The sequence below is a fragment of the Galeopterus variegatus genome, unplaced genomic scaffold (assembly GCF_000696425.1).
Source record: "Galeopterus variegatus unplaced genomic scaffold, G_variegatus-3.0.2 Scaffold850, whole genome shotgun sequence".
Taxonomy (NCBI): domain Eukaryota; kingdom Metazoa; phylum Chordata; class Mammalia; order Dermoptera; family Cynocephalidae; genus Galeopterus; species Galeopterus variegatus.
The window spans coordinates 322,812-341,009 of NW_007726961.1; the positions used below are offsets into that span (position 1 = coordinate 322,812).

The 18,198-nt window shown below is 35.4% G+C and overlaps 1 protein-coding gene and 1 non-coding gene across 2 annotated transcripts in view; both read left to right on the top strand.

Moving 5' to 3' along the window:
- The window catches only part of CEP350 (centrosomal protein 350kDa), a 133,975-nt gene that overhangs the window by 96,678 nt on the left and 19,099 nt on the right, over positions 1-18,198 (top strand). Inside the window, exons 30-35 of the mRNA XM_008572941.1 lie at positions 6,888-7,048; positions 9,743-9,879; positions 12,772-12,854; positions 13,831-15,833; positions 16,709-17,113; positions 17,211-17,357. Coding sequence (XP_008571163.1) covers positions 6,888-7,048; positions 9,743-9,879; positions 12,772-12,854; positions 13,831-15,833; positions 16,709-17,113; positions 17,211-17,357 — 2,936 coding nt within the window. The remainder of the gene's footprint in view (positions 1-6,887; positions 7,049-9,742; positions 9,880-12,771; positions 12,855-13,830; positions 15,834-16,708; positions 17,114-17,210; positions 17,358-18,198) is intronic.
- Positions 5,805-5,878, top strand: TRNAI-GAU. The gene has a single exon. It is a non-coding gene; the product is annotated as a tRNA-Ile (tRNA).

Below are 18,198 nucleotides of genomic sequence, written 5' to 3' on the forward strand. Positions count from 1 at the left end.
AACTTCCTGTGGGAACCAGTACTTGAGCGTGTAGTTGTTTAAGTTGCTGCTTTGCTGCTGTTTCCCTAAGGAAGGCTTTTTGTGCAGCTCAGGGTTTAATGGTTGAACTTCCGGCTCTCCATAGACCCGGTGGATCTGTGTTCTGTAGAATCTCTGATCTGGGCCTGAGTTTTTTCATCAAACTGCACCCCATGCAATTCTGCGTTCCTGACCATTCTCCTCTGAGTGGTCCTGTGCTGATTGACCACAGGTCATCTGTCTTTGCTGTGTCCCAGTGTTCTCCCGGTGTTCCCATCTCCCCACCGCCCATGCTCCAAACACTTCCCATTGGATGGGCCCTAGACTGGTCCCTTGCAATGACTCACCAGCCTCTGAGTGGCTCCCTTTATTCAGTTGTTCTGGCTCTTCCTGCGTGGGTCCCCAAGAACCCTATTAGTGATCTTGCTGTCCTGGGGGCTACCAAGGCCCTCTTCTCTCCTGCTGCCTCCAAGTAATTCCATCTGAAGGGCACAGCTGTGGCTTCTGCCAGCTCCTGCTCCATGTGCTCACTCATCAGCTCGAGCCTTAAAGCAGCCGTGGTCCGAAACACTCAGAGCAGCTTTTTCTTTCTCTCATTGTATTTTCTCCCGCCTTCATGAACTGCATAAGTCTCTCCTCCTCTTCCCCTGAGCTCCAGTGGCCCCAGCTCGGCTGATGTTACATTTTTATAGTCGTAAATTGGTTGATTTGTGGGAGAGAGTGACGCTGGGAACCGTCTATTCAGCCATCTTGACCAGAACTCTCTTTGAATTTTTTTTCTATGTGTTGGGCACTGTCTGTGTTTCCATAGCACTCTGTACTTCAACTTGTCATGCCAGACAGCACAAATTGTAACCAGACTTTGCCCAGCAGGTCTTCCCTACTAGAGTATAAACTCCTGGAGAGGAGGGTCTATATTTCTTTAATAATTGTAGCACCCAGACCTAGCAGGTACTTTGCATTGCATGTGTTAGATATTTGTTAAATCTTTCTTGAATGAACTAAGGATAACCATGAGCAGAGATAGAAGGTGTTAGAGCAGAATGGCAAAAGTTTCAAAAGAGAAAAAGAAGAGAGAGTAATAGACTGCAAATGGCAGTGGGGAGCCTTGTCTATTTTCCCATAACTTCCATTCTACCACAGATCTCTATAGTATATAGATTATGAAAGAATGAACAGTCTCTACTCCAAAAGGATTCAAGGAGTTTGTTGACCTTGGGAAGCATGTCTAGACAGACAATGCTCGATGTATGTAGGATTATAAGGAGGATTAATATCATAATGAATATTGCTATATGTTTTAGTCCGTTTTGTGTTGCTATAACAGAAATACCTGAGACTGGGTAATTTATAAGGAAAAGAGGTTTATTTGGCTTACGATTCTGGGACAGCTGCATCTGGCATGGGCCTCAGACTGCTTCTACTCATGGCGGAAAGTGGGAGGCGGCCAGTGGGTACAAGCAGATCACATGGCGACACGAAGCAAGAGAGAGAGAGAAGGTGCCAGGGTCTTTTTAAGCAATGAGCTCTCGAGGGAACTAATAGATCGAGAACTCACTCATTAATTCCCCCTCCCCCAGGGAGAGCATTAATCCATTCATGAGAGATCCGCCCCCCTGACTCAATCAGTTTCCAACACTACCACATTGGAGATCAAATTTCCACATGAGTTTTGGAGGAGACAACACATCCAAACTCCATCAACATATTGAGTAGGCATATTGAATATATTGCCTTTTGAATTCATTTTTAGTTTCCTTTTGAAAATAGACAAGGAAAGTGTATGTGGAAAAGTGAAAAGTGTTATTCTTTTTTTGGTCTTTGATCCTGTACTATACTCCTTTGTTTTCCATGTTTCAGACAAAGTAAATCATGATAATTTTTCACATGCATATTCATAGATCTTTATTCTTTGAGTAACTGGATAATATTTCAAAGGGTAGATGTACTATAATTTATTTAACTGTTTTCATAGCGATGGTCATTCTCAAATTTTTCACAATTGCAAATAATGCTGTAATGAACATCTTTATATACGCATATGATGTGAGTATATATAAGATTTTTAAATTCTTGGGGAATACTTCAATAGGTAATAGATTCTTAGAATTATTGGGTCAAGACAGTCAAAGACTATTGTCTTTCATATTTATTCTGTGGGAAGTTATTAGTATTTTTATAGATTTGCTGTGTATTCTCGTGAAAAGTTACTGTTAGTGAAGTGACATGTCAGTAGACATAAACTTGATACTTGGAAACATGGGTTCTTATCTTGGACCTGTTACTTGTAACTTTCAAGTTTCTTTCCCATACTGGACTATGTTTTTCCATCCGTAGCAATGGAATAATGTTTTAACCATCCTTGCTTGAGTTACATGCCAAGGATTAATGATAATATTTTAAGATATGTTTTGTTGGTAAAAGTTGTTCAAGTAAGAATAAATAGTTTTTAAAAAAATAGCTCTGAGGGCCGGCCCGGTGCGCCACTTGGGAGCGCAGCGGCGCTCCCGCTGAGGGTTCGGATCCCATGTGGAGACCGGTTCCCGCTCACTGGCTGAGCGCAGTGCGGGCGCAACACCGAGGGTTGCGATCCCGTTGCAGGTCCCCGGTATCGGCGCGACACTGAGGGTTGCGATCCCGTTACCAGTCAGTAAAAAAGACAAAAAGGAAAAAAAAATAGCTCTGAGATTTCTGAACTGTAAATGCAGTCTGCCTATTCATGATGACATCATTATATGTAGTACTTGTGGAAGTGGTAAATTTTAATGTAGTGAGGTTACCTTAAGTGATGGGTAGTTCGTTATCAACCAAGTTAATACAATCAGAATGTGTCAAATAATCAGAAACTTAGTATTTTCAATCAAGTTATTCTGTTCATCAGGTGGTTTTGTCTTGATATATTCCAAGAAAATAAAGTATCATTTGCCTCCCACTTCCCATCTCCCTCACCTCCCAAAAAACCATGTAGGAGAAAATTCCATAAAAACAATATATTCATCTAAAGAGTTGCTGGGTGAAAATTTTTTTTTCAGAGATTCTCAGGTATTACTGATGATAAATACCATGTGGTAATGCTACATGTAGGCAGATTTATAGTGTATCCCCATTTACTCTTGTAGGCTTTTATTTAGCCTCCAATTGCCTTTAATTTTTTCACCTTTGGTTTCTCTAGTACAGTTGACCCTTGAACAATGTAGGGAATTAGAGGCACTGAGCCCCATATAGTCAAAAATCTGAATATAACTTTTGACTCAAACAAAAGTATAACTTTTGACTTAACTTCTAATTGCTTATTGTTGACCAGAAGTCTTACAATAACATAAACAGTTGATTAACACATATTTTGTATATGCATTATATACTGTTTTCTTACAGTAAAGTAAGCTAGAGAAAAGAAAATGTTGTTAAGAAAATCATAGGAAGGAAAAATGCATTTATAGTATTTATTTAAAATAATCTGTGCATAAGTGGACCCACGCAGTTCAAACCTATGTTGTTCAAGGGTCGACTGTACTTAAAAATATAAACATTTTCCAATGTCTTTCATCTAAAAACTCCAAGTTTTTCATCAACAGCTATTAAATCTTCACAACCATAGATGGTAAAGATTTTTTTATTAAAAAATCACTGGTAGCATACACATCTTTAAAATATTAATTTAAAATAATCAGTTTGGGGCATAGTCGAAACTAAGTGTGTGGGAGTGTACTGGACTTCTACAAAATCTTACCAGAGTAGCCTCTCAAGTTTGGAAGCACATAAATCTTAACAGGCTAAAGAATACACAGTTTTAGAAGATCCAAAATTATGAGTTTATACTTTATTTTAGAGAGATTATAATTTTTAGCTTAGGCTGCAGTCTTACTCCAATCATTGTACTAGAATCATCAATTGTATTAGTATGAAGCCATCACTAAGGGTTCAGAACTTTTTAACCCTGAAACAAATTGATTATTTTCTTCAGAAATTAAAAGAAAGCATAAGGAAGATACTTGCTCTCACCTCATCACTGCTTTTTTTTTTTTTTTTTTTTGGTTTTAAGCCAAAAAATACACTACCTAAAATATGGCTACATAAAAATATTTATTTTGTGTTTTTACTACCACCATTTAAAAATTATTTTAAAACATTATTTTATTTTGTAATTGACAAATAAAAATTGTGTATATTTATTGCTCACATACAACATGATGTTTTGAAAAATGTATACATTGTAGAATGGCTCAATCAAGCTAATTAACATGGGTTACCTCACCTACTTATCACTGTTTGTGGTGAGGACACTTAAAATCTACTTTCTTAGCATTTTTTTTTTCCTTTTTGTCTTTTTTTCGTGTCCGGCAATGGATCGCAACCCTCAGTGTCACGCCCATACCGGACCGGGACCGGCAACGGGATCGCAACCCTTGGTGTTGCTCCCACACCTCGCTCAGCCAGTGAGCGGGAACCGGTCTGTATGTGGGATCCGAACCCTCGGTGGGAGCGCCACCGCACTCCCAAGTGGCGCACTGTAGCAGTGCGCCACCGGGCTGGCCCTACTTTCTTAGCATTTTTCAAGAATACAGTACATTGTTATTAACTATAGTCACCATGTTGTACAATACGATACCCTCGTAGATCGCTTGAATTTATTCCTCCTATCTAGCTGAAATTTTGTATCCTGTAAACATTTCCCCAACTCCTCTCCTCCCCCACCCCTAGCCCCTGGTAACCGCCATTCCACTCTTCACTTCTATGAGTTCACCTTTTTTTAGATTACACACAGAAGTGAGATCATGCGGTATTTGTCTTTCTTTGCCTGGCTTATTTCACTCAACATAATTGGCCCTCCAGGTTTATCCATGTTGTCTCAAATAACAGGATTTCCTTCTTTTTAAAGGCTGAGTAGTATTTCATTGTGTATATATACTGCATATTCTTTATCTGTTCATTTATGGATACTTTTTTTGAGCTTTTATAACTAACATTCCAGGCACTGTGCCATTATCTTATTTAATCTTCTCACTAGCTTTAGAAATTGGTCAGGGTCAAATACCCAAGTAGTAGATCCAGAGTTGAAAAATGGCCTTTGTAATTACTTTGTTTTACAAGAGTGTTGATCAATAAATAGTGAGCTTTGCCCTTGCAAAGTCCTCTGTATGGTGCCAATACTGGTACTGGTATAAGACAAGTATAATTTTCTCAGTATACCTTAAGTAAGCATCATAGAAGTGACAGGAACTCAAATTTCATATTTTCTAATCCAGATATTTGGATCACACTACAAAAAAAGATTATAATCTTTCTGCATTTAAATAAATTCCATAACTAGTTCTTCTGCAATTTAATTTGAAGTACCTGTTAAAAACCTGGTTTTATGATGTAATGTGCACATCTGAGTCTTCAAATTTGTATATAATAGTATTTCTGTTGTAAGGCTGCTAAATGTCTCACTCAGCATTAGTGCATGAAAGTGACACTATTGTGTAGTTCAGGAGGAGGTGTGAGAAACTCATTTTATACTATGTAATTTCCATGTGTAGTGAAGTAAGCAGTATCTTTAAATGATACCTCTTTGTTTTCATAGCATGTGTATGTCGCTTATATAATGAAATGTCTTTTTCATGATGTTGCTGTGACTGGACATCTCATGTGTGTATGAACTGTTGGGGAGAAAATTAGATTTAACTATCTTCATTTCAGTTATTTTAAATATTTTAAGAGCTTTCAAATAGAGGTTACAGCAGAGTATATTTCTTTATAATTTCTCTCTTTTTTTTTTATGTGGTATTAAGATACTAAGGGCTGGCTGGTTAGCTCAGTTGGTTAGAGCATGGTGCTGATAACACCAAAGTCCAGGGTTCAATCCCTGTACCAGCCCCCCCCCCAAAAAAAAAGATGTAGCTAATTATTCACAATCAATGTGAAATGATAAAATTCCAGTTTGATTTTAATATTACTTAAAAACTATTAAACTGTCTACAAGGGTACTTCAAAAAGTTCATGGAAAAATGGGATTAAAAGATAATATGAATCTTTCCATGAACTTTTTGAAGACCTCTCATATTAATAATTAAGGGGAAGGGCAGTTAAATATAATTATTTTGTCACCAGGAATAATTCCCTGATTTTTATTAAAAAACCACTGGTAGCATATACATTTTTAAAATATTAATTTAAAATAATCAATTTCGGGCAAAGTTGAAACTAAGTGTGTGGGAGTGTACTGGACTTCTTCAAAATCTTATCAAAGTAGCATCTTAAGTTTTGGAAGCACATAAATCTTAACAGGCTAAAGAATACACAGTTATATCCAAATTTCACTAACCTAAACATTTTTCAACTTCAGCTACATGTCTTGCCATGACAGTGTACCTCAAGATTTATTTACAATTCAAGTAGTACAATAGAAATTGAAAATAAATAGGAGGAGCTGGTTGGTTAGCTCAATTGGTTAGAGCATGTTGCTGATAACACCAAGGTCCAGGGTTCAATCCCTGTACCAGCCAGCCACAGGAAAAGAAAAAAAAAAAAAAAACAAATAGGTGGAACCAAGAAAAAATATACAGAGGGAATTATAGGAAGAGGAATGCATTTCACTAATAAATATTTTTAGAAGCTCAAATTTCTTAATTTTAAATTATTTATTTATTTAATTTTTTTTAAAGATGACTGGTAAGGGGATCTTAACCCTTGACTTGTGTGGTGTTGTCAGCACCACGCTCTCACAAGTGAGCTAACCAAGCCATCCTGATATAGGGATCCGAACCCATGGCCTTGGTGTTATCAGCACGCACTCTCCCAAGCCAGCCCTAGATTGTTATTAGTAGTTATTGAGTTAACCTTATTCTTAAGTTAAAACTAAGTAAAAGGTCTTGTATCTCTTTCAGAAACTACATCTGACCAGAGTGACATTGAAGGTAGGATCAGAGCTCTGAAGGATGAACTGCGGAAAAGGAAGTCAGTTGTGGACCAGTTAAAGAAGGAACAGAAAAAAAGGCAAAAGGAAAGACTGAAAGCCCAAGAAGCCAGTCTGATTAAACAGTTAGAGGTTAGACATAGAAAGAAAGGGGTTTAACATCAAGGCTAATGTATATGTGAAGCCTAAAATGTTTTAATGTTGTTAATAAAGTAATGGATTAGGATTTTTTAATATTAGTTTGGTACCACACTTTATCCCAACTTTGAAAATCTGAGGGTATGTAAGCAAATTCTTGCTTAAAACATTAAATATTAAAATAATAAGTATTAAAATAAAAACATTTTCCTAAATAAGAAAGATTAGGCCTATGAAAGATTGGTATCCATGCCCTTTTAATCAAAGAATCATTAGATAAATCAATAATTCTAGTTGTTGGAATTGTTTTGCTTTGTTTTTTTCTTTCCTTTTTGTTGTTGTTGTTTCATGCTGCACAGCTTATTAGTACAACTCTGTACTATTTGGATGACCCCTAAATTATAACTTTGACTTTTCTCTCAAATTCTAGCAGCCTTCCTGATTCTGTACCAGGCTAGAAACCAGATTTTGAAATCTTCCTTATTCTGTTTTCTCCTATCCATTCAGTCACCAGTTTCCATTGATTCTTCTTTTATAAAAGAGTTCCTTGCTTGTCTGTTTCTATTTCTACTGCCATCAAGTTGGTTGGGATCCTTATGACCTGTTGCCTCTATGGTCTACAAAGTCTCTTTGATGTCCCTGCCTCTGGCTTCCTCTCTCTTACGCACATTCTGCCAGCCTAGTGTTCCTAAAATGCCTTGTTCATCATGGAATTGGTCTGAATCTCCTTCTCATCACAAGAATCCCTTCTTTCAATTGTCATCACCAGAGAAGATTATTTAGCTTCTATGTGAACACTTCCAGTAACAGGAAATTTCAAATTTTCAAGGCAGTTGGTTTTATTGTTAGACTCTAATTTAGGTGCTCTAAGTGTTAGAAAGCTTTTAATTGTATTTAGCCAAAATTTCCACCTATTGGTCCTTGTTGTTTAACACCAAACACATGTTCCTCCTAGATTTGTTAATCATCAGATATTCAGATGCCTGTTTATGTGCCAGGAACTCAGCTAATTGCACATATTTTTCATTTAATCCTCACAGCAACAAGGTGTGGCTATTATTATCCCTGTCTTACAGATAAGGAAACTGAGTTTCAGTGAGATTAATGATTTACCCGAGGATACATAGTTCATAAGTAGTAGCACTAGGATTTTAATTTAGCTCTAATTCCAAATTCTGTGCCTTTACCATTATATTGTCTTCCACACAGGAAATAGGCCTGTTAACAGATCTGGAGAAAATAAACATTTATACAGGTACACAACAGAGACACAGAACAAGGATTGTAACTTGTGCAGATGCTTAGAAGTAGAAAAAGTGATTTACAGTGACCATACTGGGGAGTTTATGTTGGAAAGTAGTAGGAAACAAAATTTAAAAATAAATAATATATTCAGGACCTTAGAAATTAGACTGATGAGTTTGGACTCTTAGGTCAAGTAATGAGGAGCCGTTAAAGTAGAGTAGTATTGGAAATAAAGTACTATTAGAGTGAGTAACATTCCTCAAGAATGTTTATTAACAGCTATATCAGACAGAAAGATCTCTAGAGAAGTGCTATAGGATCCTTCTCATTCAACATTTTGTTAAATGGCTTAAATAGAGACAAAAAAATTCTGTATTTAAGTTTTTAAGTTACAGTGTATGATAGAGAAATATATATAGCTGTTCATATAAAAAATCTATCGGAATTTATTTGATCACAGATTAAATAAATGGACTACACTCATATAATTAAAGCTTTCAGATCTGAGTAGCCATAGTCCTTATACATACCTAACTAGGTAGATCATCTAGTTGTATTGTATGTTTAACAAGAGGAGTTACTTTATGAAAACATTGAGAATTCAAATGAAGATAACATGGATGATGAGAGTTATAAAAGTAGGGATTTTAGCTCAGATTTAGAAATATATAGCAGTTGACAAGCATGCATCCATCCATTCATTCATTCTGTAAATTTTTATTGACAGCCTACTTTGGGCCAAACATTATGAATATACTGAATATATAGTGTTGAACAAAACAGCTCTAGTCTCAAATAGTGAAAGTTGTAAAAGTAGGGATTTTAACCCAGAAAACTAAGGTGAGATATAATAGATGGAGGGCTCCCCTTCTATTTCATACAAGTTATAATCATGAATTAGTGAAATTTAGTTTACAGAATGGATAATAACCAGGAAACATTTTTTTTGGTTCTGAACTATCATAATCCTAACTGCACCCTTTCCTCTTCACGATTTGTATCCCTAAGTTTTTATTATCCCTTAAGATGTTTATTGCCATTGAAACTCAAAGCAGAATGGCTAAACTTCTTAAAAATACTATGAAATTAATATTATATTCCTTAGAGAATAATAATATAGTCAGTTAAAGAAATATTTTTAATGTGGCAGGACATGAATTATTGCTTCATAAGTGTTGAACTTCTATAGATTGAAACTGTCATTTCTTAATTAATATTAGGATTATAATTATATATCTTCCTTATATATAGACTATTTGAGAAGGACATACAAGTAACTGTTGATAGAGCTCTGGGGAATGGTACTGGGGGCAGGGAGGGCGATTTTTATATTTTATATATTCTTTACTGTTTGGATATTTTACCATAAATTTTATTATTTTATAATTTTAAATAGTTTTTAAAAATTCTGCCTAGTGACTCCTTTGATTTTTCTAAACTTAGTCATATGATGAATTCATTAAGAAAACTGAAGCCGAGCTTAGCCGAGATTTGGAAACATCACCAACAGCTAAGCCTCAGATTAAAACACTCTCCTCAGCTTCTGAAAAACCCAAGATCAAGTCCCTTCCACTGCACAGGTAGACATTTTTGATAACTTATCTATATTCTGACTTCTTTGAGAAAAGAGCAAGGAAAGATTTTTAATTGAAGTTATCTTTTAAGTAACTGTGAAATTGTAGAAGTAAATAGACCGTTTTATATTTTTAGTTTCACTAAAGTAAACGTGTTATGCATGACAAATACAAATTAAAGTTATAATAAGGTACAGTTTTTAAGATATATTTTAATCTTTTAGTCTGGTGGATGCAATGAAAACAGTACTCTCCGACATTGCAAGTAGTAGCATCATAAGTTAGTGTAAACCTTGAAAAATAATTTGGCAGTATTTCAGAACTCAAAAACAATCTGTAGCCTTCGGCCCAGTAATCCTGCTTCTGGAAATCTACCTTGAAAAAATATGGAGTACTAAAAATCTCTACTTGCATGAATATGTAATGTATCATAACATCCTTTATATTTATAAAAACACTAGAAGCAATTTTTATGTCTAAAAATGGGTGAATAGATTAGTAAATTATGGTTTTATTCAGGTAATAGAATATTATGCAGCCAGAAGGCAAATACAGAAGATATTAAGTAGCAACATTGAAATATATAATATAGTGAGTTAAAAAGTCAGGTTATAATACTTAAACTAAATTTTGAAGAACGAGTAAGGGTTAGGCAGGTCAGTGCAACTGAGAAATAAGAGGCATTTCAGAGAAAAGGGCATTCATAAATGACCAAAAGCAAAAAAGAGATTGGTATATCATAGAAGCTGAATGTAATAGGATTTGCTGGAGTTAGTAGAAGAGACTGGAAAAATAAATAAAAGCCATATTTTGGAAACCTTATACTCACTTATTCTTGTTGTTTTGTTTTTATATTTTTAGATTAATAAAAAGGTTTTTTTCTAAGTGATAGACTGTATTTTTGTAGCACTTTTAGAGAAGTTGAACAGAAAATACAGATAGTTCCCACACACACCGTTTTTCTTATTAACATCTTATGTTAGTGTGGTTGTACTCATTTATTCTTAACAGTTTGTATTTTATCTTTCAGCAGATATGGAGGCTTTGAAGGTTTTAAAATATTTTGGGATTTTTGTTTGTTACAAAAGTAACATAGGCTTCTTACAATTAATTTAGCATTACCTGAGTTTGAATCCTGGCTCCAGTACCAGCTAGTTGTGTAACTTTGGGCAAGTTATTTAATACCTCTCTGGGCTTCAGTTTTTTAATAGGGATATAAATCTATTAAGAAACGGATTTATATCCCTATTAAACAGGGATAATAATAATACCTGATTAACACACTTGTTATGAGGGTTGAAAGACTTTAGAACAGCAACTAGCACACAGTAAGCATCATTTATTAGCTGCTTTCACTGTTGTTGTTATTATAATTCATTACCATATTTACAGGAGCAGTAAAAAGAAGAAAGTTTAAATCATATTATACCCAACTGTTACAAAATAGCAAGCACTAATGATTAGATATATTTCCTTCCAAGATTTTTTATGCTTAGATTTTGTATGTAATTTTGTTACATATACATTTTCCCATTACATTATGAACTGTAAATTTTATTTTAATTTCTACGTAATATATTATCAAATGACATCACAGTTTTCTTAAGCTACCAGAGTGACACAGTCAGATTTGTTTTTACAGAGAAAAGATAGAAAGGAGTAAGTAAGCTTAGAAGCAGGAAGAAGAGTAGGCTAAGCCAGGCTTCAAATAAGCAGTGGTAATAAGAATAGAAAATAGAAGATATACTTTAGGAATATTTAAGAAGTAGACTTGGGCCGAGCCCGTGGCGCACTCGGGAGAGTGTGGCGCTGGGAGTGCAGCAGTGCTCCCGCTGCGGGTTCGGATCCTATATGGGGATGACTGGTGCGCTCACAGTGCTCACTGGCTGAGCGCGGTGCGGCCGGTCTCAAAAAGGACCAAAAAAAAAAAAAAAAGAAGTAGACTTGACTAATTAAAGTTCTAGATGGGGAAGGAGGGGAAATCTAGGATGACTCCCCGCTTTCTCTTAGGTAGTTGATTAGATCAAAATTCCATTAACCTAAATGGAAAAGCAGTTGTTTTTTTGTGGGCAGATTATGATTTTGTTTTCAGATGTTAATTTTGAGATGCCTGTAGTTCATCTCAGTGAAATGTGGGGACGATCGGTATATAGATAGTGGTTGAAGCCATAAATATGGCACCGTCGCCCAGAGAAAGTATGTATTCAGAAAGGATAAAAGGGAGCCAAGTACTAAATATGATAAAATAGCAGCATTTAGGGCATTATAAAGAGGTAGGAAATAGGAGCCAAATATGATGGCTTAGCAAATGAAGAGGAGTCCAGAAAACGAAGATAGTAGGTGTAGCCTTTCCTGTTAACTATAAAGAATAAGAGAAGACAAATAGCATGGGGTGGAGGAATAAACAATTGAGGAGAAAAAAAGGGTTTTTTTTTTAGGCTTGAGGGAAACTTATAAACTAAGGGAAAAAAGTCTCTAGAGGGAAGGCTAAAGACTGTAGGAGAGAGAATGGGTAATGAAGGAGTACCATCTGTGAGGCTGTGGAAATGTATGGAATCTGGGGCAGAAAGAGTTTGAGCAATTAGCATTGAGCAAGTGCGAGACACACCTTTTCCTTTCTGTAGACAGGATGGCTGGGAATATTGATAAATTTATAGGTAGAAATGTTGAAGGTAAGAAAGTTCATGCCTGATGGCCTCTGTTTTTCTCATTAAAAGAGATAAGATAATCTACTGAGAGTGATTAGAGCCATAAATATGCTTGATGAAAGTGGCAAAGGTTGAAATACCACTTGTGCAGAAGAGAAAAGTAGCTGTCTAAGAATGTCTCCTTTTTGTTACCAGTCATTATAGTATCAGCAATATATTTATTTCTGGTCATTAATTTTTTCCACTTCAGATCTGAAACGGCAAAGAATTGGAAATCACTAACAGAGTCAGAACGTTCCAGAGGATCCTTGGAGTCCATTGCTGAACATGTTGGTATGTAACTAGAAAAAATTATTTATATCTACATAGTCTAAGGATTTCTGCAAAAGCCTACAAAATTCTACCTCTCCAGCTTTGCATTAAAAAGTGAGTTTTTAAGATAGATGATTAACATTTTAAATACTTTTATATTTTAAAGTGATTTATTTTTTATGCGTAAGTTTTGTGAATCAGTCTTTTTGTCCCAAACTTATGATAAAATCTAAGGCATGAAGATTAAATGGTTGAATGTATCATCAGCATGTGTAAATTCCCCCGTAATCAGATTTCATATCTGATTTTGTATATTTTCAGCCTATAACATTTCTTAGCGTAAATGGTTATGTACATTTTTTCAGTGTAATTAAAAGAAAGATAAGAATTATTCAAAATAAAATGTAATTCAGTGAGGAAATAAAACTGAGGGTACTAAAAAGCCTGCCTCGCATCAATGACAAAATAGAGATTTGGTTTGTTAGCTCGTTACATACTTACTTTCTTTTTATTTTGCAAATTTAGCTCTTAAAGTGCTATATTTGCAGAATTAGTTGACCTATTTTTTTCTTTTTTTCTTTTTTTTTTTTTCCCATTCAAAAGCTAGGTTGAAGTCCCCAGGAAAACTCATCCTTTTAGAAGTATGTATAGAAGTATATTTGTCCCTTCATCATTAGTTTCCTGTTTGAAGAATGTAGTGTCCAATATGCAATTCTTGTTTTTGTAAGATTTGGGAATGATCATGCAAAGCAATGGTTGCATAAGCTTAGATCCATTTTTCTTCAATTTATGAGTTAAGACAATACTTAAATTATTACAAACTTAAAAATTTTCAGGAGTCTTATGTTCTATTTATTGTTGGTATATTCTCTTAAAAGATAAACTTACCTATGTGGTAACCAAAACAGGTCATATTTATTGACCAGAGTTTTTCTTCACTAATATTTGGCTTTTGTGATTAAATAATTTTGATGTGATGATTTTTTTTTTCTTTAAGATGCTTCATTGTCAGGTTCTGAGAGATCAGTATCAGAAAGTTCTTTATCTGCATATGCAAAGAGAATGATTGAATTGGACAGTCGAGCAGAAGAACATTTTCAGACCCCATCTCCAATTCTCAAATCATCAAGGAAAACAAGGGAAGAGTCTGGAGATTCTCTAGAAAGTGTACCTTCATTACCTCTTCTCGAAGAATTAAATACCCCTAATAGAATTCTTGATGTTTCAGATGCCAAGGTTGAATCTAGTCAAAAATCAGAAATACAAGAAATAGAATATGCAAAATTGGAGGAGAGTGAAATTGAAGATGTCTGTTCTAAACAATCTGGGAAATCTGATGTCTTACTGAAACTAGACTTAGAACAGGGAGATTCATCTGAAATTCTTCCAAAGAAAGATCTTCCTTTCGATTCTGTAAGTGTTCAAAAAGACTTAGGTAGATTAGCCATAGAAAATCTTCATAAAAAAGAGGAAATGTTGAAAGAGAGACAATCAGATCAAGATATGGATCATAGTGCAAACATCCAGTCAACAAAAGACATTTATGAACAAAAGAACAAAAAGGAAAGGGACTTGTCTTTGTCAGAATCTCCTTTTGCTCCTAAAGAGATAGCATACTCTGAAGATTTTGAAGTGTCTTCTTTCAAGAAAGAAATTTCAGCTGAATTGTACAGAGATGACTTGGAAGTGTCATCTTTGCTTTTACTCAGGAAAGACTCTCAATCTTGCAGAAATAAGTCACAGCCAAAGAGGAGCTCTCCAAGTAGAGCCACTAGCTTTGGTAGTGATGATGAAATCAGCGAGTGCCTAAGTGAGAAAAGCTTTTCCATTCGTAGCAATGTCCACTCTGAAAGGCTGTTAGAACTCAAGTCCCCTACTGAGCTTATGAAAAGTAAGGAGCGCAGTGATGTGGAGCATGAACAGCGAGTTACTGAATCCCCTTCCTTGGCTTCCATTTCTGTTGCAGATGAGTTACTTGATTTTCACATCGGTGATAGGGTGTTGATTGGCAATGTTCAGCCAGGAACTCTTCGATTCAAAGGTGAGACTAGCTTTGCTAAAGGATTTTGGGCTGGAGTAGAGTTGGATAAACCTGAAGGAAATAATAATGGAACATATGATGGCATTGTATATTTTGTATGCAAAGAGAAGCATGGTATTTTTGCTCCCCCTCAAAAAATATCTCACATTCCAGAACACTTTGATGACTATGTAGACATAAATGAAGATGAAGATTCTTATTTAGATGAAAAAGATCAATACTGTAATCAAGAGCAAAAAGATACAGAGAGTCCAAAAAACAGAGAAGAAAATACAATTGAATATTTTTGTGAGAAATCTCTACCTAGTATGCATGATATAGAAGCCTCAGTTGATAGAGATAGAAGCCTTAAAATAGAAACAGACAATATACAGGACTTGTCTGGGGTAGTTGAAGCCCATGTTCACCAGCAGTCTTCAGTGGATTCACTGATTTCTTCAAAGGAAAGTAAAGACCTTGTTTCTGGTGCCACAGGTAAGATTTCCATCAGTCAAGAAGATGATACTTTAGATAATACCTTTTCTGAAGAATTGAAGAAGCAACAGCAAATTACAGAAAAGGAACAGAACCTATATTCTGAAGTTTCAGAAAAGCTTTCTACTCCACTTCTGGATCTTTTAACAAGAGAGAAAAACCAACTGGAAGCCCAGCTGAAGTCTTCACTAAATGAGAAAAAGCCAAAGCAACAACTGGAAACAGTCAGCTTATTGACAGACAGTTTACTAAAAGTCTTTGTGAAGGACACAGTCAATCAACTGCAACAAATCAAAAAAGCTAAGAGTGAAAAAATCCAGCTTAGCAATCAGGAGCTTCTTGATGACAACCAAAAGGAAGTATCACCCCAAGACCTATCTAAAAATTTTGAGGAACAATCACCAAGTGTTCCAAGTTGCTTCTTAAGATCTGAATTAGAAGATGAAAAAGAAGAGATTTCCTCTCCAGATATGTGTCCCAGACCTGTAAGTATTTCCTCTAGAAAAAGTGTCACTTTACCTTGCCTGTGTAGTGCATTTTAATTCTGTGGCTTCTGATTGGTTTTTCCCCCAACATGTTGTTTATTAAAGATCACTATACTAGTTTTTAATGGCCTTGTACTTATTTTTCTGTCTGAAGTGTAATTGTCCTCTGTTATGTCATGAGTAGTCACTATAGGGTTGTCACAAACACTGGCAGGTTTATGGGAACTGAAACATCCATTTAAACTGCTGGGTTTGTAACCCCTGTATACTGTCTACAGATTAGATACCCTTCCAGATTCACTGAACAGTTTATTCCATGGATCTTTCCAGTGATTCTCAAATCAAGTTCTTTTTTGCCTTTGAAATTATTTGTTCACATATCTGTTTAGTCATGGTTGCTTTGTAGAGATTATTAGTTGTGATGTTGAGTCTGGTAAAATTGAAATATATCTACTATGACATATACTCAGACCATCAACTTGTTTAGGTCGCCCATGAACAATTGAGCAAAAGTAATGATTTTGAGTAACTTGAGCCAGATAATCACCAAAGGTAAAAAATTTCATATCCTATTTCCTTATCCCAGAAACACAATCCTGCAGAAACAGTATAATGATGATATAAAAAAGCAGAAAAATGTTAATTAATAAATATTTTATAAAAATTCAGTTGTAAGGCTTATATAAGCAGAATTGTGGGAACAGGATCATTTTTTCTTAAATTGTTCGTTAATAGCTACCATATTGTTTTTATTTTGCTTATTTATAGAGAATTATTAAACACATAAATAATACATTTACTTTGTCTTTAAAAAAAAACTTAAGTGATCCAAGGTCACTAAGTCATGCTCTATTTGAATGCTTGCATTTCTATAGGAGAGCCCAGTGTTTGGTGCCAGTGGGCAAGAAGAGCTTGCTAAGAGGCTTGCTGAACTTGAGATCAGCCGGGAATTCCTGAGCACATTAAATGATCAAGACTGGTTTGATGAAGACTTTGGTTTGAGCTCTTCTCACAAGATCCAAAAAAATAAGGCAGAAGAAACAGTTGTACCTCTAATGGCAGAATCTAAAAGAACACCCCAAAAGTCATGTGAAACATTATTGGCAGTCCCACATACTGCAGAGGAAGTAGAAATTCTTGTACATAATGCAGCAGAAGAACTTTGGAAATGGAAAGAATTAGGCCGTGATCTTCATAGCATCAGTATTCCTACAAAACTGCTTGGCTGTGCCAGTAGGGGTCTAGATATAGAGAGCACTAGTAAAAGGGTCTACAAACAGGTAGGTAACATGGAAGGATAATTTTAATTTTTAAACTCGTCTCCTGTTGTCTGGAATTTGGATTCTTAGCCATTTTGTTTTATTTTTCTCTATCAAGGCGGTTTTTGATTTAACAAAAGAGATTTTTGAGGAAATATTTGCTGAGGATCCCAACTTTAATCAACCTGTCTGGATGAAGCCATGTAGAATCAACTCTAGTTATTTTCGGCGAGTGAAAAATCCAGATAACCTTGATGAAATCAAGGTAAACTGCAAACTATAAAGTATCTTTATTTTTGACTTTTGACTTGCTGTTCACTTAGCAGACCTATAAATGTCATAAAAACAGATACACTTCTGTATTATTCACCTTTAGGTCTCATGGCCTCTCCATAGTGAATATTCAATAAATATTTATTGATTCATTGAATCCATGAGCAATGGCGGAATGGGGGTGAAAGGGAACCCTGAATTCTCAAGTTTGTGCAAAAAAAAAATATGTGACATTTAACAGTCATTTCCTATATATGCACAATTTATAGTATTTAAGAAAAAATTAGGGAATACCCAGAGAGATAAATTATTGCAGCTCATGGGAGTTTTAGGTGAGTTTTTTGGAATTTAGAGACAGGTATAATGTTCTAGAAGTATACGTGAAAACATGTTGTGTATGTCTTCAACATGCTGGCCTTGGACACATGGGTGTTACCTGTCCATTTTTGGTTTTGGAGGTTTCAATTGGTAATATGGTTGTGAAATATGTAGGATAGTAACATGATATGTAAAAATATTTATTATGTTATCTAAGAAACGTTTGAAAAGATTAAGTGCACAGAAGCTACAAAGACTGAACTTTAAATTCACATTGGTGGCAATCTGCTCTGCCTGTTCACGTTTCCTTAATTCAGCAAGAGTGGTATTTCCAGAGCAGTGCTCTCAAACTTTAATATGCATATGAATCACCTGGGATCTTGTTAAAGTGGAGGTTCTTATTCAGAAGATCTGGGGTAGGACCTGAAATTCTGCATTTCTAACAAGCTCCCAAGTATGCTGATGCTGCTGGTTCCAGGACCACTCTAAGTGGCAAGGCTTTAGAGTTGTGTTTC